Source organism: Dama dama, chromosome 7 (genome assembly GCF_033118175.1).
Source record: "Dama dama isolate Ldn47 chromosome 7, ASM3311817v1, whole genome shotgun sequence".
NCBI classification, from domain to species: Eukaryota; Metazoa; Chordata; class Mammalia; order Artiodactyla; family Cervidae; genus Dama; species Dama dama.
Window position 1 is genome coordinate 39,261,261 of NC_083687.1, and position 26,327 is coordinate 39,287,587.

A 26,327-nucleotide genomic window follows, 5' to 3' on the forward strand; every position below is an offset into this window, starting at 1 on the left:
AGAGGTTAAAAAAAGTCTGAAGAGGATGAAAGTAAAAGTGTTAGTTGCTCAGTCATGTCTGACTCTATGCAACCCCATGGACTGCAGCCCACCAGGTTCCTCTATCCGTGGAACTCTCCAGGCAAGAATACTAGAGTGAGTAGTCATTCCCTTCTCCAGGGGATCTTCCCAACCCAGAGACTGAACCCAGGTCTCCCACATTGCAGGCATATTCTTTACCGTCTGAGCCATTACGGAAGCCCCTGAAGAGAATAAGCAAAGTTATAACTATTGTGTTAGGGTGAGAGGATCATGAATTTTCTTTCTATTCACTTTTTTCAAATATATTATTTCTCTAATTAAAAAGAAACTAAATAAATCTAAAGAATTTTAAAGGTAATAAAATGAGACAAGGAGACAGAACACAAAGCATGCTAGGTTAAACGGGGAAAAATTTTTACTGCTACATCCTTAAGTTACATCATCTCTGAAAATTGTCTCCCGTATCACCAGCACTGGCATCCCCTCTTACAACATCTTGAGAATCTCTCCAAGATCCTCACACACACTGAACTCTTCATAACACACAGTAGAGTTCTGGGGAATGTTCCTATAATGCAAACAGGGAGGAGGCGTCTGCCATACTGCAGAAATTCTACTATTCTGGGAAGTTAGTTCCTTGAGATAAACTCAAAAATGAATTCCAAGCTTTTACCACACTTTGTTTCTAAAACAGCATTCTGACTAGTTTTCTATTTCCCTAACACAGCAGGATCATGTTTATGGAGAAAGCTAGTTTGACATGAAAAGATAACTCAGGAGTCCATATTCAGTTCATTCCTTAAACCAAGAGAAATCAAAATGTAAACAGACAAGTGGTAAAAACAAACTAAAGTTCCCAAACATTCAGGTTCTGTTTGTTTAACAGGAGAATGTTTGTTCAAAGATTATTAAATTTGCCAGTGGGGCAAGAACTTCACAGTAGAAAACAAGTTCATTACACTGAGAATACAGTATAAGAACCTATCAACAGTACATCAAAGAAAAAAAAAATCCAATGAGTCTCAATCCAGATGGCGATTTTATACATAGTCTTTTCTATCAGCATGTAATATTTTTATATATTTTTTAAACTATGAAACCTCTTTAAAAGAAGATCATCACTGAGTACAGTGAGTACAGCTGTAATAGAATGGTGGAAAGGATGAAGCATCAACATTTGGTCAAGAAATACCATCCGAATGCTCACTACCTCTGGGCATATGTGAATAGTGATGGCCACAGAGATAGTAGGCCGTCGTCTCCCGACTTCAGAGAGCTTACTGCCCAACAGGGAGAGGAGCACACCAACCATCAAAGTACAATGGGAAAACTTCTTTCACTCAGTCACCAAATGCTGACTGAAAGACTGCCTGCTGTATCTCTGGCACCGTGGGAAAGGCTGGAGAAACACAGTCAGAGTTAAAAAAAAAAAAGACAGAAAAGCTGCTGGCGTGGAGCTAATAATTCAAAGAGAGGTGGGCTGTATTCAAAACATCATACAAGCTAACTCCAAACTTACAACTCTGTGAAATGCTGAGAGAGTAAATGAAAGGTAACTGCATAATAAGTAAGGGAAACCAAGAGACAGGATTGTCGAGGCTGGTACAGAGCGGTCAGCACAGACTGAGACAGCGCAATGGTGAAGCCAAGATTCGGGGGACAACTATGACGGAAGTGGGACATTCCAAAAGAGGCATCTGTTTACTATGAAACAGCAAAAGATAGTGCTAGACAGGCAGACATAGACCAGGTTATAATTAACGAAGTTAAATTCCATACCATGGCTTTTTATTGTGTTGTTGTTTTTTTTTTTTTATGAGAGAACCTAGAACCTGTTTCCATGTTAGGTTCAATGTTACAAAGACATAACAAAATTTTCACAGCAATAAGGAAAGTGTGTGAAGGACAGCCAGGAGTGTAACCAAACTTGTAAATAACCTGGAAACAGAAAATAAGGGGCCACGACAAGTTTTAACAGTGTGGGACTATATTCCTCTCAGGTGCGAGCTTACCCCGATGATGCTCAGCCCTTTGAGGTAATCCTGACGAGGCTGGGCTTGAGGAACACAACCAGCAAGCACTATTTTCTTGTTCTCCTCTTGAGCTTTTCTAAAAGATAGAAGAGAAAACAGTGTTAATTCTTTTCCTCACAAGTGTACCCTGGGACACTGATGTTAGTGCACATAAGTTCCCTAGAACTCAACAAGCCCATCTAGCACAAAACAGGATTTTCTTACAGCTGCTTCAAGAAAGTATAGTTTATAATATGACTTCTGAACTAGGCGCCTATTTATCACACTGTAAAGGACACCATGGCAGTTCAATCTGGTGAGATCATTCATTACCACCTCATTCTAAAACAAAAAAATTTTACTTATGTGGAATTCTCAAGGATATAAATCATTCTTGAAAGCCACATTTTCCAGACAGACATTAGCCATTCAAATAAGTTATATTTATTTTAAATATTAATGAAAATATTCCTAAAACATACTATATGATTTCCTAGTCTTTTTGTCTAGTATAAAAGTAAAATATACATTTAAAAAGTTGAACAGAAAAGAAACAATAGGTATAATATCCCCCTCTCTTTGGAGAATTCACACAGCTTCTCACTTCTGTTCCTCAGAGATGTCTACAAGTTACAGATTATTTATGCTTATGTCTAGACAATCCCTCTCAATGAAGGTATGATGTGTAAGTACACCTGTGTTCACTATAAATACACAAAGATGAAACAATATTTCAATACTTTATTTTACAACTTCCATTCAATACACCTTGTTTATCATTTGTGTCTTTACCTAAAGATTAGCCTCATCCCTTTTTTTGTATTCTACTTTTTTTAATAGAAGTACATTTGATAATACAGTTGATAGTACAGTACAATATTATATGTTACAGGTGCACAACACAATGATTCAGTTTTTAAAGGTTATACTCCACTTATAGTTATTATAAAATATTGGCTATATTTCCCATGTTGTATAATATATCTTCCTAACTTACTTATTTTATACCTAAGTTTGTGTCTCTTGACCCCTTACCCTGATATTCCTTCTTCCCACTGGTAACCACTAGTTTGTTTTCACTGTGAGTCTATTATTTTTTGTTAAATTCACTAGCTTTTTTATATTTTAGATTCCCCATACAAGTGGTATCATAAAGTACCTGTCTTCCTCTGTCTTACCTCATCAAGCACAATGCCCTCCAAATCCACTCCTGTTGTTGCAAATGGCACAATTCTGTTCTTTTTTATGGCTGAATAAAATTCCATTGTGTATATAGTGAATATATACCACATCTCCTCTATCCATTTATCTGTTGATGGACACTCAGGCTGCTTCCTAATCTTCACAATTGTAAATAATGCTGCTAAGGACATTGGGGATGCACGTGTTTTTTTGAGTTAGTATTTACATATCCTGGATATACACCCAGGAGTGGAATCTCATCCTTTTTAAACACAACAATGTAGGTATACCATAGCTTAACTAATCTTGTTCTGATAGGCATTTAGGGTATTTCCAATTTTTCACTATTACAAATTATCTTACAATAAACATGCATATAGATATGTGCACACATATATGTGCACAAACACTTGTGGATGGATAGATAATCTTTGAATATTTGAGAAAGTATTCCCGGATTATAAACACCTAGGTGTGACAGCTATACCAAGTTGTCTATTTCCCTAACATAAATTCTAAGAAGTGGAAATGCTGGTTCAAAGGTATATATGTCTGGTTATTGTATTAGGCATTTCTTTACTTAGGAGGAAGCTGGTACATATTTGATGTGGATGAGAGTTAGGGTGTCAGTCATTTGTTTAGGTATGCGTGCATTCAGCAAACCCTGGTGCTTTGCTAGAAGACAGTGGTAAACCAAGCAGAGCTAACAACTCTTCCTGGAAATTATCCATATTCTTTGCTTATTTTACATTAAAATTTTAAATCTTCAATTCTTTTTCAAGTATGTGGGTTTTGGACCTGTGATACTCTGTATATTTTTTTCACAGGTTGCTCGGGTACGGTGATTTAAACATCCAAATGTGCTTCTGACTGCCTGCTCCAGGCAATGCGCAGGGTTCTGAAACCAACCAAGAAAGCTAAGGCAGTCAGCAGCCCTGTTTCCAGACGTGGAAACTTTAGGCTACGCACTGTGAAGTGAAAAGTCTCTATACCTGGCTCCCCTTGTTTCTGTCAACTTTCTCAAGTATGCAGATTCAGAACTGAAAGCCTAAAAAGGCGGGGGGGGAGGGGGGGGGGCAAGGAGTGGATTAACAGAGCCAGCTATGTGTGACCAGCAGCCAGCACCAAAACCTGCTGGAAAGTATGCAGAGAATGACGAATGAATGAACAGGCAGAGGGCAAAATACTAGTTTATCAGCACCTCTAAGCATTTCGCTTCCATAACTTCTTAGAATATTCTGGTACAACTTCTCCACTTGGAATCATGAAAAAACTTGTTAACAGAATCAAGGAAATGTGATTGTGGTAAATTGCTTAACATAACCAAGAGAATTACCGCCTGGCTCTGCCACTTAGTTTTACTTTTTAAAAAAAAAAATCAGTACCAAGCACATCATTGCACACAAGTAGCTTTCTTGTAGTAAATGCGAAATACCTTATCAAACAAACGAACAAAAAAATCAATCCATTGTAACAAAATTCTTTACATTAATAACACATACAATGGAATAATATCTGGTTTCTTCAAAAATTTCAGCTATGCACCTAGATTCACTGCCAAATGTGTAAGGGTCTGACTGGTCACCAAAAATTAAACCCTCTCAAAAAAAAAGCTGGCTTCCAATAATGCGATTCAATTACTTAATTATTAAGTACATCTAAGACATGATGGAGAAGAAAATGGCAACGCACTCCAGTATTCTTGCCTAAAGAATTCCATGAACAGGAGCCGGGCAGGCTACAGTCCATAGGGTCGCAAAAAGTCAGGCACGACTGAGGATATCCACACAAGTCATGACAGTGAGTGTTTAAGGGGCCACAGTAAGAGGAAGACACGCACTTTGTACTTGACACGGTTCTGGTTTATAACAGATAAGAAGTAAAAGAACAACATCACAGCATTAGGCAACAGAAAGATATACAAGCAACATATGATGGAGGGAAAAAGAATATGCACACAGGAAAAGATAGTAAAACAACTTTATGAAAAAATCTGAGAGGATTTTAAAGCACGAAAACAGTGGAGAGGGCTTGCCAGGTGGTGCAGTGGTAAAGAATCTGCCTGCTGATGTACGAGATACAAGAGAAGCAGGTTCAATCCCTGGGTCAGGAAGATCCCCTAGAGAAGGAAACGGCAACCCACTGCAGTCTTGCTGCCTGGAGAATCCCAGGGACAGAGGAGTCTGGTGGGCTACAGTCCACAGGGTCGCCAAGAGTCAGACACAACTGAGCATGCACTCATAGGAGTGGAGAGGGTGAAATGGAGGCAGAAAAAGCTTCAGGCGGTTGTTACAGCATAGACAAAGGCAAGAAGAGAGAAAGCTGGGGGAAAGCATTTCATTACAGAGAAAGTTTCTGTGTAAAGGAGATGAATAGGGCTTATATTGTGGAAGGAGCCTCACAAAAAACGGCTGCGCAGGCTCCAACTTAGTGGGCAGTGGGGAAATTTTTTTAAGTTTTGGTGGCAGAGTGGACACCAAGTGGAGCCAAACTCAGTAAAGGACCCTGGTGGTGAGGTGCAAAATGAACTGCGTGGGGAAAAGAAGCCAAGCGGTGGTGAAATGCATTGAATACCCCAGGCAAAAGGACATGAGGACCTGAACACACAGGGAGGATCTAAAAAAAAAAAGAAAAGAAAAGAAGTTAAAAGGAGACACGTTCTCTTGGGAAAGTTTAACGATGAATCAAAAGTGGTGCCAAGGTTTTGAGACTAAGGCAAGGATTAACATTTTCTAAAAACAGCCAGACAGTGAATTAATTTAGGCTTTGGTGACCACAGGTTTCCGATGCAACTGCTTAGCTCTGTCATCTTAGAGTAAAAGTAGATAGATGCAGTACTTAAATGGGTGTGTTTGTTTCAATAAAACTTTATTAGAAACAAGCAGCAGGTGATATTTGGCCCAAAGGCCAGAGACTGCAAATCCCTACTCTAAGAAAATACAAAAGAACACCAGCTATCAGCGGAAGCTGAGTAATAAGGATAGAAAGTGAAAGTGTTAGTCGCTCAGCCGAGTCGAACTCTTTGACTGTAGCCCGCCAGGTTCCTCTGCCGGTGGGATGTTCCAGGCAAGAATACTGCAGTAGGTTGCCATTTCCTTCTCCTGGGGATCTTCCTGATCTAGGGATCAAACCTTGGTCTCCTGCACTGCAGGCAGACTCTTTACCATCTGAGCCAACCGGGAAGCCCCAATAAGGACAGAAGGAAATTCAAACAGGACAAATCAGATCTGAGGTGACACTAATGCCCAGCAAGTCTCTGGAAATGCAACTCAGCTGGCTGGCTGGGAATAAAGTTGGGGGTAGGTTTTAGAAATGCATTCCAAAGTGATGGCTGATGATAATGGATGCGACAGTCTCTAACGATGTGGAGTACAAAACTGTAAGGTTCTTTAGCAATGTATAAAATTCCCATAGGCTAAAAAATATTAGTGTGAAAAAACAAAAAAGATCAAATCACTACCAACAATTCTATAACAGCAGTAATAATCATGGTTAGTATTTATATGCACTTCCTCAAGGTCTTCATTATGTACTTTTGAAAACAGTACAGCCAACATACAACAACCCAGGGAAAGTGTTCTGCTGACATTATCAACACTAGACCAGGTCAAGAAACAACAGTCCAAAGCTGATTTTAGGGCGTAAGCAGAACACCAGAAAATTAGGAGGAAAAGTTCAAAAGAGAGATGCTTAAATAATTTATTTAAAATATTATTTCATGCTTTTTGTTGAATTTGGCTTTAAAATGCTAGGGCAGACCAGAACTATAAGCCAAAAATCATACCCCAGCTATGGAATATTGATGCTACACTCTGTGACCAAAAGTTTTAATGCAATTTCTCAAAGAGTGTTCTTGTTCTAAATATTCCTTTCTTACATCCTGTTCTTTTTGCTTAGTGAACTTTGTTCAGGTTAATAAGCCTGAAATAAAGCCTGAAATTTCTTTTATTTAGAAATGTACCTAGCACAGACATATTTTTTAAAGCCTTATCCTTCAAAATATGAATGCTGACAAGAATAATACTTGAAGAAATTCTAAAATACTATAAATTTTAGGTAGCCTTGAAATGTCAATTAAAATGAAAATTGAAAAGTTAATTCAATATAATCGTTCATATTTTTGAAGCCTATTTCTAAATTGAAAGAGATATATCCTTGTCTAAAGGATTAATCTGAATAATACAGAAGACAAAGAAACCTTTTCTTCTTTTCTGCCAGGCAACAAAAGACATAATTCGTACAGAATCTTAAAATTCATAGCATCATAGAAAATAAGGGGCTTCCCAGCAAGGTAAAGAATCCTCTTACCAATGCAGGAGACCAAAGAGATGACCCTGAAGCAAAGAGCTGACTCGTTGGAAAAGACCCTGATGCTGGGAAAGCCTGAGGGCAGGGGGGAGAAGGGGGCGACAGAGGATGAGATGGTTGGATGGCATCACTGACTTAATGGACATGAGTTTGAGCAAATTCCAGGAGATAGTGAAGGACAGGGAAGCCTGGTGTGCTGCAGTCCATGGTGGTAGCAAAAAGTCAGACAAGACTTAGCGACCGAACAACAACAACAGAAGATAAAGATGACATAATATCATTATTTCACAAATGAGATTCAAGAAGATGCAATGGTCGAGGCCCAGAGTTCCACACTTTGTGGGGTTAGTGCTGGAGCTGGGATGAGTGCCCAGGATCTCCTGGGTCCTTGAGTCTCACATTTCAGAACATAACTCAAACTTGAGTTTTGACTGTATAATAAACATTGGAGAAAAGTTTCTTGATTAAAACAACACAGAAAGACAAAGATTAAATTATGTTGAAGGTCTTCAAAGTAGAAACACTATTTAATACTTCATAGTTCTTGTTCTCCTGAGTCTCGTGAACAAAATCATAGTCTAACAGAAGAGTAATAAATTCATGGATCTATCAAGAAAAGCAAAGTTCTCTAAAAGTAGCAGATAAGGAGGAAATGTTGCTTCTTCTCCATGTTCATTTCTCTTATTCCTTATATCCTTTCTGCAAATTGACACTTAATCTATATAAAAATAGTCATAGAATATCTAAGCCTTCAATCAAAATTCTCTTTCATGAAAAAGTATTCTTAAATGTACATCTGATTTTTTTTATTTCTAAATGTCTACTGATAACACTCCTAAAAACTCTTATTCACAGGAATACTGGAAATAGGGTCAAAACCAGCTGCTTCTATGCAAAGCAAGTAGCCTAAACTACTCTGCACATGAGTATTGTCTCCATTCAAATACTCAAGTGAGAGGATGCTATTTTAAGTATTTACATGCAGGCCTACAGCCCTCTGAAACTCATAAAAATATCTCAGCAAATAATCTAAGACAAAACAACTAAGGATCTAAGTTTGTGATCTGCATCAATAACCACAGTGTCCTTCCTAAGTTTTGGAACAACCAGTCAAAGAGGAAAGTTTACGCCAACAGTGCCACTGTCTCCAGACATGACTGTTGTTGGGACTTGCAGAGTTAGGCCAGGAGCTGCCAAAGGCTGAAAATAAAGTTACTCTTCAGTCTTGATAGGATTTATCAACCTAAAAAATAATCCAGATATATTCAAATATGTAACTGGGGGTATCTGGAGACATTCAAATCCAAAGTAACTGGAGTATAATCTCAGGATCACAAGACTGAATATGATTTTAACCAACAAAGCTAAAAACATGGTTGCACACTGGACAATCCACGAGAATAAAGAATGCTACCGTAAGGCAAGTGGTCTTCACTGCATAGAACGGAGGAGTCTGAGGGGTTAAAGCTTCTCCACACTTTCAACAGTGGCAAACAAAGGAGGCAGATCACCACAGTGGTTAATCCCTCAGACACAGCAGGCATTTCCTCAAGGTGTATCTGGATATAACAAGCTACCATTCCCTGATGAACTGGCCATATAAATCCAGTCAGGCAATCTGTACTTAATTTCAGGTTCAACAGGTTTCCTTTACTCTGCTTATTGCCAATACAAGGTTCCTGGGTTCACCTCTAAGAACTATTACTTACTGAAAAGTTATTAATTCAGCATTTCATGTTTCCATTCTACCACCAGCCAGTCACCACATGCTAAACACAGGAAAATGAAAAAATAAGAGGATAATCTCTACTCTTTAAGATGTTTACAATCTAGTGAGAGGAGGAAGAAACAGGCCTTAGAACCCAGGTTTTTGGATAAAAGGGGAGAACAGAGATGTCAAGGTCGCAAGGAGAGCTACGAACATCTCTGTGGGAGAAGCGGCACATGCCCATGGACAGAGACCCAAGGGAATCCAGGTACGAAGGAGAGGTGGGTTCTCTGACAGCCAGAGTCTTCCTCCTGCAGTCTGTTACTGTGCTTTCATCTGCTCTACGTACCAAGAATCTATGAAACATTTTGTTTGACCAAAGGATTCTGTGACTTTAAGAAAGACCGTGAGAATAGGGCATGGACGTTTTTTTCTTCCCAGTGTCACTGAGGTATAATTGACAAGGACATAGACCACTGTGGAGAAGTTAACAGGGTAAGGAAGGCTGGTTCATTATAGGAAAGGGAATTACAATGAGAAGTTAAAAAAGTTTTTTTAAAAAAGCCACAGGGGAAAAGTGATGGGGGGTGGGGAAGAGACCCAAGACAGGAAGTTTGGGAAGAAGCTACAGTCATCAAGACTGGTACTGGCACAAAGACAGAAATACAGACCAATGGAACAAGATAGAAACCCCAAAGTAAACCCATGCACCTACGGGTACCTTATTTTTGACAAAGGAGACAAGAATATACAATGGGGCAAAGACAGCCTCTTCAATAAATGGTGCTGGGAAAACTGGACAGCTACATGGACAAGGATGAAATTAGAACACTTCCTAACACCATACACAAAGATAAACTTAAAATGGACTAAAGACCTAAATGTAAGACCAGAAACTATAAAACTCTTAGAGGAAAACATAGGCAGAACACTTGATGACATAAATCAAAGCAAGATCCTCTATGACTCACCTCCTAGAGTAATGGAAATAAAAACAAAAGTAAACAAGTGGGACCTGATTAAACTTAAAAGTTTTTGCACAGCAAAGGAAACTATAAGCAAGGTGAAAAGACAACCCTCAGAATGGGAGAAAATAATAGCAAATGAAACAACTGACAAAAGATTAATTTCCAAAAAATACAAGCAGCCCATACAACTCAATACCAGAAAAACAAACAACGCAATCAAAAAGTGGGGAAAAGACCTAAACAGACATTTCTCCAAAGAAGACATACAGAGGGCTAACAAACACATGAAAAGATGCTCCACATTGCTCATTATTAGAGAAATGCAAATCAAAACTACAATGAGATATCATCTCATACCGGTCAAAATGGCCATCATCAAAAAGTCTGTTGGTGGGAATGTAGATTGATATAGCCACGAAGGAAGATGGTATGGAGATTCCTTAAAAAATTAGGAATAAAAGCACCATATGACCCATCAATCCCACTCCTAGGCATACATCCTGAGGAAACCAAAACTGAACAAGACACATGTATCCCATTGTTCATTGCAGCACTATTTACAATAGCTCGAACATGGAAACAGCCTAGATGTCCATTGACAGATGAATGGATAAAAAAGTTGTGGTATATATACACAACATAATACTACTCAGTCATAAAAAAGAATGTCTTTGAATCAGTTCTAATGAGGTGGATAAACCTAGAACCTGTTATACAGAGTGAAGTAAGTCAAAAAGAGAAAGATAAATATTGTATTCTAATGCATATATACAGAATATAGAAAAATGGTACTGAAGAATTTATTTACAGAGAAGCAACGGAGAAACAGACAGAGAGAATAGACTTACGGACATGGGGAGAGGGGAGGAGAGGGTGAGACGTGTTAAAAAAAAAAAGAAAAAGAAAATAAGAAAGAAAGAAAGAAACAGGACTTCTGAAAAGAGTCCAGATCAAAGTCCTTTTTGAACAGTAGGCGTAGGATGGCCTTGGCAGGGGCTTTCTCAGATGATGTCTCATCATTATCCATATACTGTCAAAGTATTAGTGGACTTAATGATAATTTTAGTATTGAACTGAAATCCTATGACGAGGCCAAGTGTTGATAGGGCTGAAGGAGCTCTTATAACGGATCAGGGACTAGGATTTCTTCTGTGACATGCAGGGGTTTGGTGGGTCATTGTCTGTTGTCATGAAAGTAGAGACTTACAGAAAGTCCCCTACATATGAACCTGCAAAAATAAAAATAGAAGTTTTTTTTAAAAAGCTATAGGGTAAAAGTGGTGGGGGACGGGGAAGAGACCAATGACAGGAAGTCTGGGGAGGAGGAGGAGGAAGGGCCTCCCTCACGAATCAGAAAATGGGTGAGCGGTGCGTGCACGCCGGGGAGACGGTAAGAAACGTGGCTACAGGGCACTGGGCGGCCTAAGCGACCTCAGACTCCAAGGGGAGTCAAGGGCAGAGAGAGAGAACGATCCCTCAGGCTTAGGGGAAGACGCTTCTCTCTGCATCCCACTAGGGATTCTGAAAGAAAATATCCCAAATTGTAAATAATAGTCACCTCTATTGGATAAGGAATTAAGAAAAATAAAGCGGACACTCATAACACTGTTTTTAGAAGCCTGACACTCACACAGGGCAAGGGAACAATTCTCCAATGTCTGCAGTAAGGCAGGTTGACCAACTTCTTGGAGACATCACCTTGGAATAAAGACCAACCTAAGAGGACGGATGTGCCATATACCTCTCTATCTACATCCCTAACTTACTTCAGTTCAGTTCAGTTCAGTCGCTCAGTCATGTCCAACTCCTTGCGACCCCATGAATCGCAGCACTCCAGGCCTCCCTGTCCATCAACAACTCCCGGAGTTTACCCAAACTCATGTCCATCGAGTCAGTGATGCCATCCAGCCATCTCATCCTCTGTCGTCCCCTTCTCCTCCTGCCCCCAATCCCTCCCAGCATCAGGGTCCTTTCCAATGAGTCAACTCTTCACATCAGGTGGCCAAAGTATTGGAGTTTCAGCTTCAGCATCAATCCTTCCAATGAACACCCAGGACTCATCTCCTTTAGGATGGATTGGTTGGGTCTCCTTGCAGTCCAAGGGACTCTCAAGAGTCTTCTCCAACACCACAGTTCAAAAGCATCAATTCTTTGGCACTCAGCTTTCTTCACAGTCCAACTCTCACACCCATACATGACCACTGGAAAAACCATAGCCTTGACTAGACAGACCTTTGGTGGCAAAGTAATGTTTTTGCTTTTTAATATGCTGTCTAGGTCAGTCATAACTTTCCTTCCAAGGAGTAAGCGTCTTTTAATTTCATGGCTGCAGTCACCATCTGCAGTGATTTTGGAGCCCCCAAAAATAAAGTCTGACACTGTTTCTACTGTTTACCCATCTATTTCCTATGAAGTGATGGGACCAGATGCCATGATTTTAGTTTTCTGAATGTTGACCTTTAAGCCAACTTTTTCACTCTCCTCTTTCACTTTCATCAAGGGGCTTTTTAGTTCCTCTTCACTTTCTGCCATAAGGGTGGTGTCATCTGCATATCTGAGGTTATTGATTAGTTAGGTAACCTCAAAGTGGTCCCCAACATTCCCAGACCTCCTCGTGGACAGGAAGGTTGCCAAGATTTTACTCAAATGGTTAATATTTTCTACAATAGCCCTTGTAAGTGGACGTGTGGCTTCGGCTTTACTTCCTCAAAGGAACCAAGTTTATTACTTCAAAATTTCCTGTTTAGTCACCACATACCTGGTTTTGTCCATATGTTTGTATTATTAAACTCTAACTCTAGATAGCTTCCAGTTAGTCATTCTCATTTGCCTTCTTTCACCTCCCAAAGTTTTATCCTCTACACACTGGCCTACATCCCAGGCAAAATATATGTAACCGTTTCAAGGAAATATTTCCAAAATACATGACATGCCTACACTTCTTATTACATAAGGTACTGTGAACCTAATTGAACCTGTATTTGACTGCCTTAGGTAATCACTGTAGATAGACTTTCACATCTGTAAGATACATCTAAAACTTTCCAACCCTGTCATTTCACTTTTAAGAAAGGAAACAGAGGACCACAAAGATTAAATAGATTGCCCAAGATCAGAGTAAAGACAGTACTGGTGGTCATGCATCACTACTTTTTGCTTTGATATAATGATGTCCTAACCAGGGAGGGTAACAAGATTCATAAGGTTGGGTGGCCCCAGAATAAACAATCTCAGTAAGCCATATACATTGATTCTTCTTTTTCCTGTGTGTCAGCTATTACTTCAAGATACTTCTAACTTTTCTATCCAAATCTACCACCATTTCTAACTGCCATGCAGTGAATCTACAAAAATTTCTGGAGTAATTTTGAAACAATCAAAAGCTTCATTTTAAATTATTTTCACAAATTCATTAATGAAATATTGTGTGTGTGTTTTGTGTACAATATATGCTTAGAGGTCTGCCAGATACCAAAAGGAATTTGCGCCTCCAGGAATACACATGAAGTTAAAAAGATCAAAACAAAAGTGTGAAATATGCAAACTGAACAGAAATATAAAAGCAATATATTTTAAGCACATGGTTAGAACTTGAATAAATACAATTAAGTTTACAGACAAATAGCAACCAAACTTTTTAATCAAGAAACCCACCAGTTAATAAAAGTGATGGCTCAGTGCTAAGAGCCCACCTGCCAATGCATGAGATGTGAGTTTGATCCCTGGATTGCGAAGATTTCCTGGAGAAGGAAATGGCAACCTACTCCAGTATTCTTGCCTGGGAAATCCCATAGACAGAGGAGCCTGGCAGGCAAGAATCCATGAAGTCGCAAAAGAGTCAGACATGACTTAGCGACTAAACAACAACAAATAAGGCCTCATAAAATCTAGTGTAATGTTATCAGTCACCTAGGAACCTTTCTCATTGAAGGGTTAGAATATGCCAACCCCAAACATGCCATATGAACTATTTTGGGCTGAAGGCAATTAAGAAACAGCAGACTCAGGACACAGACTTTTTTTTTTAATCTGTAAAAAGCCTGCTTTTTACATAGATTTCCATTTGTAAAGGTTCTCCCTCTCTAGTCCTAGGAAGAGACAGCTCTTATCACCAGACTCTTATGTGCATAATAAGTCTTACTAAAAAGCCTTTCTTATTGTATATCTGCTAATTACCTTTTCATAATTTATACCTCCCCAATAAGCCCCAAACCCTAAATTCTTCTCAATTCTTTACCCACTTTGTTAAGAGGGTAATAATCTCCAAATTCTAACTCCTGCATACTTACATAATTACATTTGTTTTGTTTTTCTGATTAATTTGTCTTTTATCACTTTAATTTACATGCCCCAGTTGCTAAACCTAAGAGAGTACATACAAAGAGGTTCCCTGGAATCCTATATCATGATGTTTAAGGTTTAGTGAATTTACATAACTTCAAAATTCAAGGCAAAGTAAGATGAATGAAGCTAATGAACATGAGACCACTGTATACATGATACCTCACTACAAATAGACTTTTAAAAATATTTTTTTAAAACTGCATTTAGAACTTGCATAGCACTTAATATTTCCATAAAATGAAAAGCAAATCTGTAACTAGTTCACCTCCCTACAATCAATACACTGATACTCCAGTCATAGCAAACACTTGAGAATATCCTTCAACAGAGAAAAGGAACAAAGAAAGGAAAAAGTTGTTAAAAAAAAAAACTCAAAAAATATCAGTATATAGGAGGACCTTAATAAGATGACATTGAAAGGAAGTGTCCTGATCAGCTGTTATACTTATTCAATTCGCCATCCAATTTGCACATTTAATTATAATTTACTCTAATTATCGCATACACCAAGAAATACCAAAATTAATTTACGATAGGAATCTATATTTTGAGGAAGGAACGAAGAAAATTCACAGTTCTTGTTCCAACTAAACATGATATTACAGGGATAAAAGTTCTGAAGGAAAACACATACTTGGTCTTTTTCACCCGTATTTAGAGTTCCAACCTGAGTACAATTTGAGCTAGAGGACAATTAGATCCCAACCTGATTTCTGGTGGGAGACCCAGGCAAAATTAGAATTTACAATTGGCTTAGTCTGAATTAAAAGCTGTTGTAAAAGCTTATAAAAAGGTTCCTAAACAAAAGTTTCAGTTTTTTTACATCTTTTCAAAATCACTTTTCCAAAGAGGCGTTAATGGAAAAACCGATCCTCTGGTGACAGTACCAGAAACGTGCTTTGTTCACACTGGCCAAGCAGGAAACACTTTGCCCTGGGAAAGGTGAGAACCTGCAGTTGTCATCTCTTTGGCCACTTTACACAGTCATGGAATCCCCAACCCACAGGGCTGAGGCAACAGAAGAGATTCAGTGAACCTGCCCTAACTGGGCTTCAGGCAGCTCTAACTCCTGCATGATCAAGAGGTTGCATTAGAGGGGAAGAGACAGAATATCAGCATTTTACAGTGCTATTTTTAAAAATATTTATTTACTTATTTGGCTGTATTGGGTCTTCATTGTGGCAAGTGGGATCTAGTTCCCCAAACAGGGATTGAACCCAGGCCCCCTGCATTGGAAGGACAAGTCCTAGCAGTGGACCACCAGAGAAGTCCCTAGGGTGCTATTACAAAACTCATTTTTAACATACTCTAGTCAGACTAGCTAATTCAGAAGAAGTCACTCTCTTAAATAATCAATACTGTTCAGGCAGATGATTTCCAATCTTCAGCACTGATCTAGGTAGTACTATGCCTTTCAATAGATATCTCTGCCCTACAAGACCGTAAGTTCCCTGAGAAAAATTCTGAAAGAGATGGAAATACCAGAGCACCTGGCCTGCCTCTTGAGAAACCTATATGCAGGTCAGAAGCAACAGTTAGAACTGGACATGGAACAACAGACTGGTTCCAAATAGGAAAAGGAGTACGTCAAGGCTGTATATTGTCTCCCTGCTTGTTTAACTTATATGCAGAGTACATCATGAGAAACGCTGGGCTGGAAGAAGCACAAGCTGGAATCAAGATTGCCGGGAGAAATATGAATAACCTCAGATATGCAGATGACACCACCCTTGTGGCAGAAAGTGAAGAGGAACTAAAAAGCCTCTTGATGAAACTGAAAGAGGAGAGTGAAGAAGTTGGCTTAAAGCTCAAGATTCAGAAAACTAAGATCATGGCATCTGGTCCCATCACTTCATGGGAAATAGATGGGGAAACAGTAGAAACAGTGTCAGACTTTATCTTTGGGGGCTCCAAAATCACTGCAGATGGTGACTGCAGCCATGAAATTAAAAGACGCTTACTGCTTGGAAGGAAAGTTATGATCAACCTAGATAGCATATTAAAAAGCAGAGACATTACTTTGCCAACAAAGGTCTGTCTAGTCAAGGCTATGGTTTTTCCAGTGGTCATGTATGGGTGTGAGAGTTGGACTGTGAAGAAAGCTGAGTGCCAAAGAATTGATGCTTTTGAACTGTGGTGTTGGAGAAGACTCTTGAGAGTCCCTTGGACTGCAAGGAGACCCAACCAATCCATCCTAAAGGAGATGAGTCCTGGGTGTTCATTGGAAGGACTGATGCTGAAGCTGAAACTCCAATACTTTGGCCACCTGATGTGAAGAGTTGACTCATTGGAAAAGACCCTGATGCTGGGAGGGATTGGGGGCAGGAGGAGAAGGGGACGACAGAGGATGAGATGGCTGGGTGGCATCACTGACTCGATGGACATGAGTTTGGGTAAACTCTGGGAGTTGTTGATGGATAGGGAGGCCTGGAGTGCTGCAATTCATGGGGTCGCAAGGAGTTGGACATGACTGAGCGACTGAACTGAACTGAATACCTAGATGATTCTCTTTACACACCTCAGTACATTTTCAAGAAACTTCTTGCAATATAATAAACCAATGAAAAAGCAATTAGCAGGAAATAACCCTAGAATCAATTATTCACTAAAGTTGTGATTAAGAGCCATGTGTATATCCCTTACAATTTAATAAAGCCAACACTAAGCAGGAATCCATCTTTTTCATCACCAGGAATATAGATAATCCTATCATAGGAACTACCTTTGATTAGTATCAACACCATTTATGTACTCTGAATTCTCTGGTAAGTCCTTAAAGGTCTCTGAGTTTCAGAAATCAAATAAACAGTTTATAAGAATTACTATCAAATTCAGAACTATTTTCATAGGGTTTAAACAGCACCATTTTCCTTTCAACTCTCTCCTTTGTCCCCTCCATCACTCCTTCTTTAAACTCTTATCTTCAGAGAAGTAATATAGCTATTAGTTATAATTACTCTGACCTCAGATGAGAAAGGTATCGATCACAAACACCTTTTTTTTTTAACCTCGCAGACAAACCTTGGAAGCAAAGCAATTTCAGCAAAACAAACCACTGCCTTCTATGTGAAAACGCCCCATTACCAAAATCCACTTTGGGCTGGGGGAGGCTGTCAAGGTTTTCCTGCTTGCAACACCAGCCAAAGGGTAAACTTCATCACCTTGACACCAATTCAAATTATCAACTGAAATAACCAAGCAAATGACATTTACCATTTAGAAAAATGATTCAAACTAAAGTATACCATAATAAACTAAAGAGAAGATTTCTTCATCATTATTTCATCATTATCAGCAGAATCACATAGAAAGGGACTACAGGCTCCCACTGAGACATGTAAAATGACATGTGTGTGTATATATATATATATGTATATATATACACACACACACAGAACAACATATAGGACTGCAGCAATTTAAAAAATTTTACTTAATCAACAAATACTTATCGAACAATTGCTATATAGCAAGCATGCAATATCTGGAGTCAAAAACTATATATGTTAAGAATGAAGGGAACGATTTGGTTTAGTTTAACTGTACAACCTGACTAATTATCCATTGCCCTTTATCTATACAAACAAAGCATCTTGTGGTTTTCTTTTTTTAATTATTAAGGCTAGCTGACATCCATGGTTAATTTAAAGTTTCCATTTTCCTCTGGAGACTCTTCTCTGAAATTAATCAATTAATTGGTCCTATAAATAACTATATTTTACTAATGCACAGAAGTAACACACACGTATCGATATACATGAGAAAAAGAGAGAACCAACAGTATTAGACTCATATTCCTTCATTTTTATCTCAGGACTAATAAACATGGTACTTCATGTTATCAATAATTAACAGCTAACATGTTTTCTCCGTAAGGTGAGAAATAAGGCAAGGATGCCCATTCTTATCACTTTTATTCAGTATTATAATAGAGGGCCTAGCTATAAGGAAAGAAAAGGCATACAACCACAGGGGAAAGGAATTAAAAAGGTTTCTTCACAAATGAAATAACTGAGTATGTATAAAATTCTAAAGGAATAAAAAGCTACCAGAACTAACAAGTTAGTTGAGCAGGACCATGGGATTCCAGAGAAAGTAGAGAAAAATAGACAGGCAAAGACAAGCTATCATATGAATAAGAGGAGCTCTTAAGAGAGAAAAAGAAACCTGAAGGCAATGGAGCGGTGTACTAAAAATTATAATTCAAGAAAAGCCACGTAAAAACATTTTAAATGATTCGTCTATATGTTGGAAGGTTATACTATATACCTGAGAACATCACCCCAGAACAACAAAAACAACCAACACCAAGACACACTCTAATAAAATTACTGGACTCTAAGAAAACAATTCCTTTGAGCTTCTAGGCAAAGACAACACATGATTTTTAAAAAGGGGAAAACTTACACTGTGTCACCAGACTTTGAAAGCAGTGCTCTATGCCAGAAAGAACATGTGACCCAGAACTTTATATCCTACAAAACTGATTATCAAGTAAAAAGAGCACTATTTTCAACATACCATGACTAGGAGGCTGCTATTCCCAGGAATCCTATCCAAGAAACCTATTCAAACGCACTTCAAACCACCAAAAATAACCAGAAAGATATTTACATGGGATGGTGTGGCAGGCATTAAACACACAGTCATTTAAATGCCAAATAAGGGTAGAAAATGAGAGATTATATAATAACTACATGATGATAGAGAATTCCCATGGAAAATAATTGGGAGGAGAATGGGATGATAGTATTAGCAAAAAAAAAAAAAAAAAAATCTTTTTAACATTGTCAGTAATCATAATTGGTGGTGTACAAGTAGTACTATCCTGAAACTACCATAAGGGCTTCTCTGGTGGCTCAGACAGTAAAGAATCCACCTGTCAATGAAGGAGACCCAGGTCTAGTCCCTGGGTCGGGAAGATCCCCGGGAGAAGGGAATGGCTCACCACTCCAGTATTCTTGCCTGGAGAATGCCATGGACAGAGGAGACTGGTGGGCTGTAATCCATGGGGTCGCTAAGAGTTGGACACAACTGAGTATCTAAATCTAACATTTTCACCATATGTAGAAAGTGGGAAAAGCTAATGACAACTATGAAAGTGAAAGTGAAGTCACTCAGTCGTGTTCGACTTTTTGAGACCCCATGGACTGTAGCCCGTCAGGCTCCTCCATCCATTGGATTTTCCAGGCAAGAATACCGGAGTGGGTTGCCATTTCCTTCTCCAAGGGATCTTCCCAACCCAGGAATCGAACTCAGGTCTCCCACACTGCAGGCAGACTCTTTACCGTCTGAGCCACCAGGGTACCCAATGACAACAATGGGATAATTCTAATTCTATCAACCTCAATGCACTTGAGAACTAGGATTCTTGCTGAAGAAGGAAATATATATATATGCAATATATGAGATTAAGGTGAAAACCCTATAATCTTAAGCATAAATTGGAAATGTCAATATGAACTCGTGATCTATTTTATCTTAAAAGTTGTGTTTCTGTCCACTGAAAAGGCCTAGAAATAATGACCAACACAGAAGCAAAGCACCCAGATGTGGTGATGAAACTCCATTTCCCATTAAAATAACCAAGGCATCTCAGAGAAATGGTTGATTGCATATCTGGGACAAGAAATGTACACGATGAGCTTGGAACATCTTATCGAACTACCTGAGAGCAAGGAAGCTACCAGAGAGCACCATGCCAAAGGGCCTCAGAAGCCAACCCGAGGGCATCACAGAGGCCAGACAGGACAGTTTGAACCTGGGCAAGAATCGCAACTGACTAAAGCCCAAATATGTTTCAATTCATGAGTTTCTAACTATGGTTTCTGAAAAACGGATTATCAGTCACCTTCTGAGAGTGACAGAAAACCGAGTTATTATCTAGGCAACCTGGTAAACAAGAAGAATCTAAAATTTAATCTGCTTTTCTCTATAAACTCTACCAACAAGTAAATAGCAGATAAGGAGAAACATGTCCTTATAACATCATTACAGCTAATTTCTAACAACAGGATGATATGGTTGCATGTCACCATTTTCCAAACTCCAAAGAAATAAAGACTCTGGGCATTATGCATCAAAGGCTGGTAACACTGCAAACAGACAAACCACCAAACATTACGAGCCTCCTGATGAGAGAATACAATTCACCCTAAAATCCCACCAAGGCACTGCAGCAAGGGGCCAATCCGCAGCAAAAGCAGGACAGGGGAACGTACTGAACCACACTGGAATAAGCAGTTCAGCAAACTCTGGACTATGAAGAATTCGCAGGTCGAAAGGCCCAGGTTCTTCAACAGGTAAATTTTCAACAGATAAGCAAAGAGATAGAAGGGGAACCTACTGATTAAGAGAGATTTTAAAATACACTTCAGGTTTTTTCTCCTAAATGGGTTATTTCTTGGACTGAGGGGATAGTGACAGGGGCGTTTGCTTTAAAATAATTCCCTAACCTCTACACTGTTCGGCATATAATTTTTATATATTATAAAATTATAATAAATTTTAAAATTCATTATTGGAGAGTTTAAAATTTATTATTGGAGAGTTAAAATAAAATAAATCTCTAACAACAAAAAAAATACTCTAGAACTAAATAACCACAGATTTCCCAGTAAACAAAAAGGGGAACAGAAGTAAAAGTGTGGTAGCTGTCTCTAAAGTCTTTTCAACCTCCCTATATATCTCAGAACCCACAAGAAAGCGGTTTGAACCCATGGTATGTAAACAGGATGTCACAGTTAGCTGGAAGAACCCCAGTGCGTGCCTGTAGAAACAAGACTGTATTTTGTCCTCTGCCCATCTTTGGAGGAGGTGAGTGGAATGGCACCGAAAGAGACCAAGCAAGTCAGAATTACTACTAAAGAGATTCCAAGAGATCACAAAAAAACTTGCTTATTTTCTACATTTTGTGGCAACTGGTTGCTGTTTACACCCCTGAAAGGGCAGGAAAATGAAAAGGCATGAAGAGTGAACAGAACTGCACTGTCTGCTCTTCTGTACTGGGGACAGGGAACTTCACTCGCTCTTTCTGAGAACACAGCTGAGAGCTTTAAGAGGCAGGCGGTGCAGGAAGGAGATCCTAAGTGTCCATTTGGGTTCTGGCTGTGTCACAAATCATCAGCAAGACAAACTGCCTTCGTCTCTGAGTCTTTGTTTTCTCACATACACGTGAAAATGGTTCAACAAGATGAACACTGACACTTATTCCAGCACCAAAAATTTTGGTTGAGAAGTATTTGCCCCCAAAAGGTAATATTTGCCACGAGAATCCACCAAGATTAAGCAAATAATACCACAGTAGCAAAGATCATTAGACATTTTTTTCTTTCCCATTGAGGAAGTTTTCTTTAACTAGAAAAAAATTAAATTTCTTTGAAAATTCCCCCCAAAAAGCTGTGATGGATGCTCAATCTTTTTACACCCCACTGAGCTCCAGTAGAGTTGAAAATCAGCAAATGAAAACAGAAGAAGAAATTCCATTTTGAATATTTTAAATTCTGGTTTATGGTTTCACAAATTCATTTGTAAAACTGTCATGATCATCATGACTACAGAATTTTCCTTTTTACATCACGTTAGGCTTTTTCAGGACGATTTTCATAGACATTACATGCTGCCTCATGCAAGCTTCATGAAGAACCTGTGAGTTAAAGGATGGATTATTACTTTGCAAATAAGGAAAATGAAGGTTAGAGAAGCAAGCTAAAAAAAATGGAATAAAAGAATAAGAGAGGAAATTAACATTAGGCTCTAGAACTTAAAACAAAAGGGATACATCAAAATACTCAGGGGAAAAAAAAAAAACAACAGAATATATGGAAGAGATTGCTACCTGCTGAAGAAGAAAGATGAGACTTCACTTAAAACCTGGGTTTCAAAAGCTTCTCTCTACTTGGGTCACCCTCACTAGAGGGGTACCGAGGCCACTAGAGTTTCAGAAGTTGGAACACTTCACTGTAGGAGGAATGTGTTTTCAACTACTCACAAGTCTTGTAAGCAAGCGGATGCTGCAGAAAGTAACTGCACTCGGTGAATCCATCTTCCCTCTCTACCACTGAAAAATTAAAGAACTAGAATACAGAGAAAACCCCAAACCTTTCCTACAGTTACAGAATTTCAAACCCCCATATTCTAAAGGCAGTGGGAGGAGAGAAGGTTGAGTCTGATTTATGATGTACGAGCCCTAATGAAATTCAACTCTCCCTGTTTAAATAAAATGCATTTGGGCATAGACTGCTAACCATCATAGCAACAACAAAACCCAACAGCTAAGGGGAGAATATATTTCTAAAATACTATTTAGAAAATAAGACATTTTTTATTGCTCTGACATGGCCTCTCTCCTCTAAGGTTCTCAGCAGATGATCTCACTTCTTGTTTCACTGAAAATCAGAAGCAACCAGAAGAGAACTGGTTTCCTTCCACCACTGTGTCCATCCAACTACTTGCTCTGTGTCCACATCTGTTAAAATAAACCGACTGTCCTCGCTGCCACGTAAGCCCGATACTTCTGTTCGTATGCTGACTCCAGTCCCTCGTGAACACTGCTCCCATGTGTGTGCTCAGATGCTCAGTCATGTCCAACTCTTTGTGATCCCATGGGCTGTAGCCCCGCCAGGCTCCTTTGCCCGTGGAAATTTTCCAGGCAAGAATACTGGAGTGGGTTGCCATGCCCTCCTCCTGGGGATCTTCCCAACCCAGGGATCAAACCCATGTCTCCCGCACTCCAGGCAGATTCTTTACCGTCTGAGCCACCAGGGAAGCCCATGAATACCGGAATGGGTAGCCTATCCCTTCTCCAGGGGATCTTCCCGACCCAGGAACTGAAGTTGGGTCTCCTGCATTGCAGGCGGATTCTTCACCAGCTGGGCCATCCTGTGTGCTGCAACTTAAGACCCCACGAGCCGCGTCTGGGACCTGGTGCAGCCAAAGAGATTGCTTCTTTTCTTTTCTTAAATAAAAATACAAAGCAAAAACTCTCTTTGACTCTAAACTTTTCCCCACTCAGCTCTAGCTCCATTTCTGCTTCCCTTTATAGACCAAGACTCCTTTACGTTGCAATCTGTACTCTGTCTTACTCTTTCATTCTGTTTTAAATTCACACACATCGGTCCTATATCCATCCCCACCTCTCCACTGCAACTGCTCAGCAAGAATCACCACCAGCCCGCTCCCTGTTGACAAACTCAGCAGATCAATTCTTGGTCTGCAACTGACTCAGTCTCTCAGCAGCACTTACACAGCGGACTGCTCTCTCTTCTTGAAACGTATCCTTCACTTGGCTTCTGAGACAGAACACTCCTGGTTTCTTCCACCTGGACTGAGACCCCTCTGCTGGCTCCTAGTCCTTGGTCTTCTCCTCCTCTGTCTACCCTAATTCCCTAAGCAAACTTCTTCGGGCTCGTGGCTTTATATACGAGAATGAGGATTCCCAAATACTTCTCTCAAATCTCAACCTCATCTATACAAACAGCTGTCCAGTAACCATCTCAAATGAAGCATGATCCAATCAGAATTCCTGATCTCCCTTCTGTGAAACAAGTGGGAAAATCCATCTCTTTTCTATCAAAAAGGGCCAACTGCATATGCTTTGCATCCTAATCAAAAGGAAAGGTCTCTCATCTGTGCTTCCTGAATAATGGACATCATCCTAGGTTTTGTTCTACTCAACACTTTGCTCACTACAAGGTGTCAGGTAAGTAAGAGCTGCTTCGCACAGGAGTTACAAACATCGCAATTACAGTTCTCTGATTCTTAGACTCCTATATAAGAGTTTCATACTTGGACTCTGTGGGAGAAGGCGAGGGTGGGATGTTCTGAGAGAATAGCATTGAAACAAGTATACTATCAAGGGTGAAACAGATCACCAGCCCAGGTTGGATGCCTGAGACAAGTGCTCAGGGCTGGTGCACTGGGAAAACCCAGAGGGATGGGATGGGGAGGGAGGCGGGAGGGGGGTATCGGGATGGGGAACACATGTAAATCCATGGCTGATTCATGTCAATGTATGGCAAAAACCACTACAATATTGTAATTAGCCTCCAACTAATAAAAATAAATGGAAAAAAATTTTAAAAAAAGAGTTTCATACTAAAAAGATATGGCCCTTGGAAAGTTATTATTTAGCTTTTACTTGAATAAGAAACATTCTGAACATTAATTGTTATAGCTATAGGTAATGGGGCTTAAATCTGTTGGGTATTGAATCCAAAACTTTTGCCCTAAAACTCTTCTTAAAATAGTCTCAGATACACCATCATGACATTTTGACCACTTACAAATGTGGGGGAAAGAAGTGCAGCCCCATGACTAATAATTGCCTGATTTCCACTCATTCTTCAAGTAACAACTTAGATGTCATTTCCTCCAGAAAAGTCTTTTCTAACCACTGCAACTTTAGGTCTGAGGTTTTTTGTGTGTATTCTTCTGTAGTGCCTGATACATTTCCCTAGCATAGATTGTATCATATTCTATTATCACAGTCTCTTGGTTTATGTGCATCTCCTATTAGATTCTGAGAAAGCTGAAGTGTTCACTATTGCTTGCCAACTCATATCTCTTCTCCCAACTTATACCTTTTTTCTTACTAACAGAAACTTGATTTTGTTTGTTGTCAATCCTTTGAGGCATTGTGCTTGGGAATGTCTCCCAAAATCCCAGGTCAGGTTAAAAAAAGTAGTCTAAAGAAGTCAGTGAAGATGTCTCCATTCTCCTTGCTAGTAACTTTTAGGTCTGACTTTGGGATCCAATTCTAGCCAGAGGTATGCAGTTGGAGTTTTGAGGAATGATTCTCCTCTCTGCTAAAAAAGAGAATGATGAGGGTAGTATCTCTCTTCACTGGCTGTGCACCATAAGTGCACATAATACTGGAAACTACTGCTACTATAGCAATATTGCCACAGAGAAAGAAGAGCAGCATCAGAAGGACCATGTATCGTAGAAGATACTGCTGCCACGAAATTAATCAAACCAGAACTATGACCTCCAGGCTTTTTGCTATGTGAGATGATAAAACCCTCATGGTTCATGCTACTTTTGGCTGAGTCTTTTGCTACTTATAGCCAAAGGTAGCCAAGCTGAAATGTCTTGGTTCATCATAATATATTAATGTAGAGGTAAAACCAAACAAATCCCGGTGTCCATATTATTCTACTGTACTACCAGGCTTTCTTCTTACCTGGCTAAGCCAGAATTTGAACTTTTTTTTTTTTCTGCCTTAGCGCACGACTTGCCACAACCAGACATGACAGCGACAGTCACTACGAGATGCTCCTGCCTAACAGCCGACAGAGTTGCCCTCAACGGCGCCACTTCACCCTTTCATAGACTAAACGGTGATTGTCTATTTCAACCAGCTTATGACTCCAAACCCAGACCTCTTTTTACTGAATTACAGTTGATCTAGGAAATCTAGGCATCTGCATTTTATTTACAAACTTACTAGCCTGACATTATTCCAGATGCCAGACATCACTAGAAGCTCATTTTGGCAAATGAGGTACAAGAAGTGTTGGGAAAATGTAAGACTCTTATACCTACAAAATACTTGCCTTTCTGATGAGTTAATATGTATGTTTCAGAACATAAAAACTCTTTTCTGTAAGTATGATATGCACTAAAGACCAAATACCTATCTATCTCACAACCAGGACTCACTTTTTATCTGTCCCTCCTAGTTCAAATAAAGTACATACAATGTTAATTACACTACAAACTACACCTCTAAAGGAAAGAGATATGTCACTGAACTCCAAGGAAAGGAATGGTTTCAACCAATGA

The 26,327-nt window shown here is 39.3% G+C and overlaps 1 protein-coding gene across 5 annotated transcripts in view; it reads right to left on the bottom strand.

Annotated features, from left to right (window-relative positions):
• The window catches only part of CDKAL1 (CDK5 regulatory subunit associated protein 1 like 1), a 579,065-nt gene that overhangs the window by 417,023 nt on the left and 135,715 nt on the right, over positions 1–26,327 (bottom strand). For all 5 annotated transcript variants that reach the window (XM_061147519.1, XM_061147518.1, XM_061147516.1 and 2 more), the window contains one exon: positions 2,034–2,130. In XM_061147519.1, the coding sequence (XP_061003502.1) occupies positions 2,034–2,130 (97 nt within the window). The remainder of the gene's footprint in view (positions 1–2,033; positions 2,131–26,327) is intronic.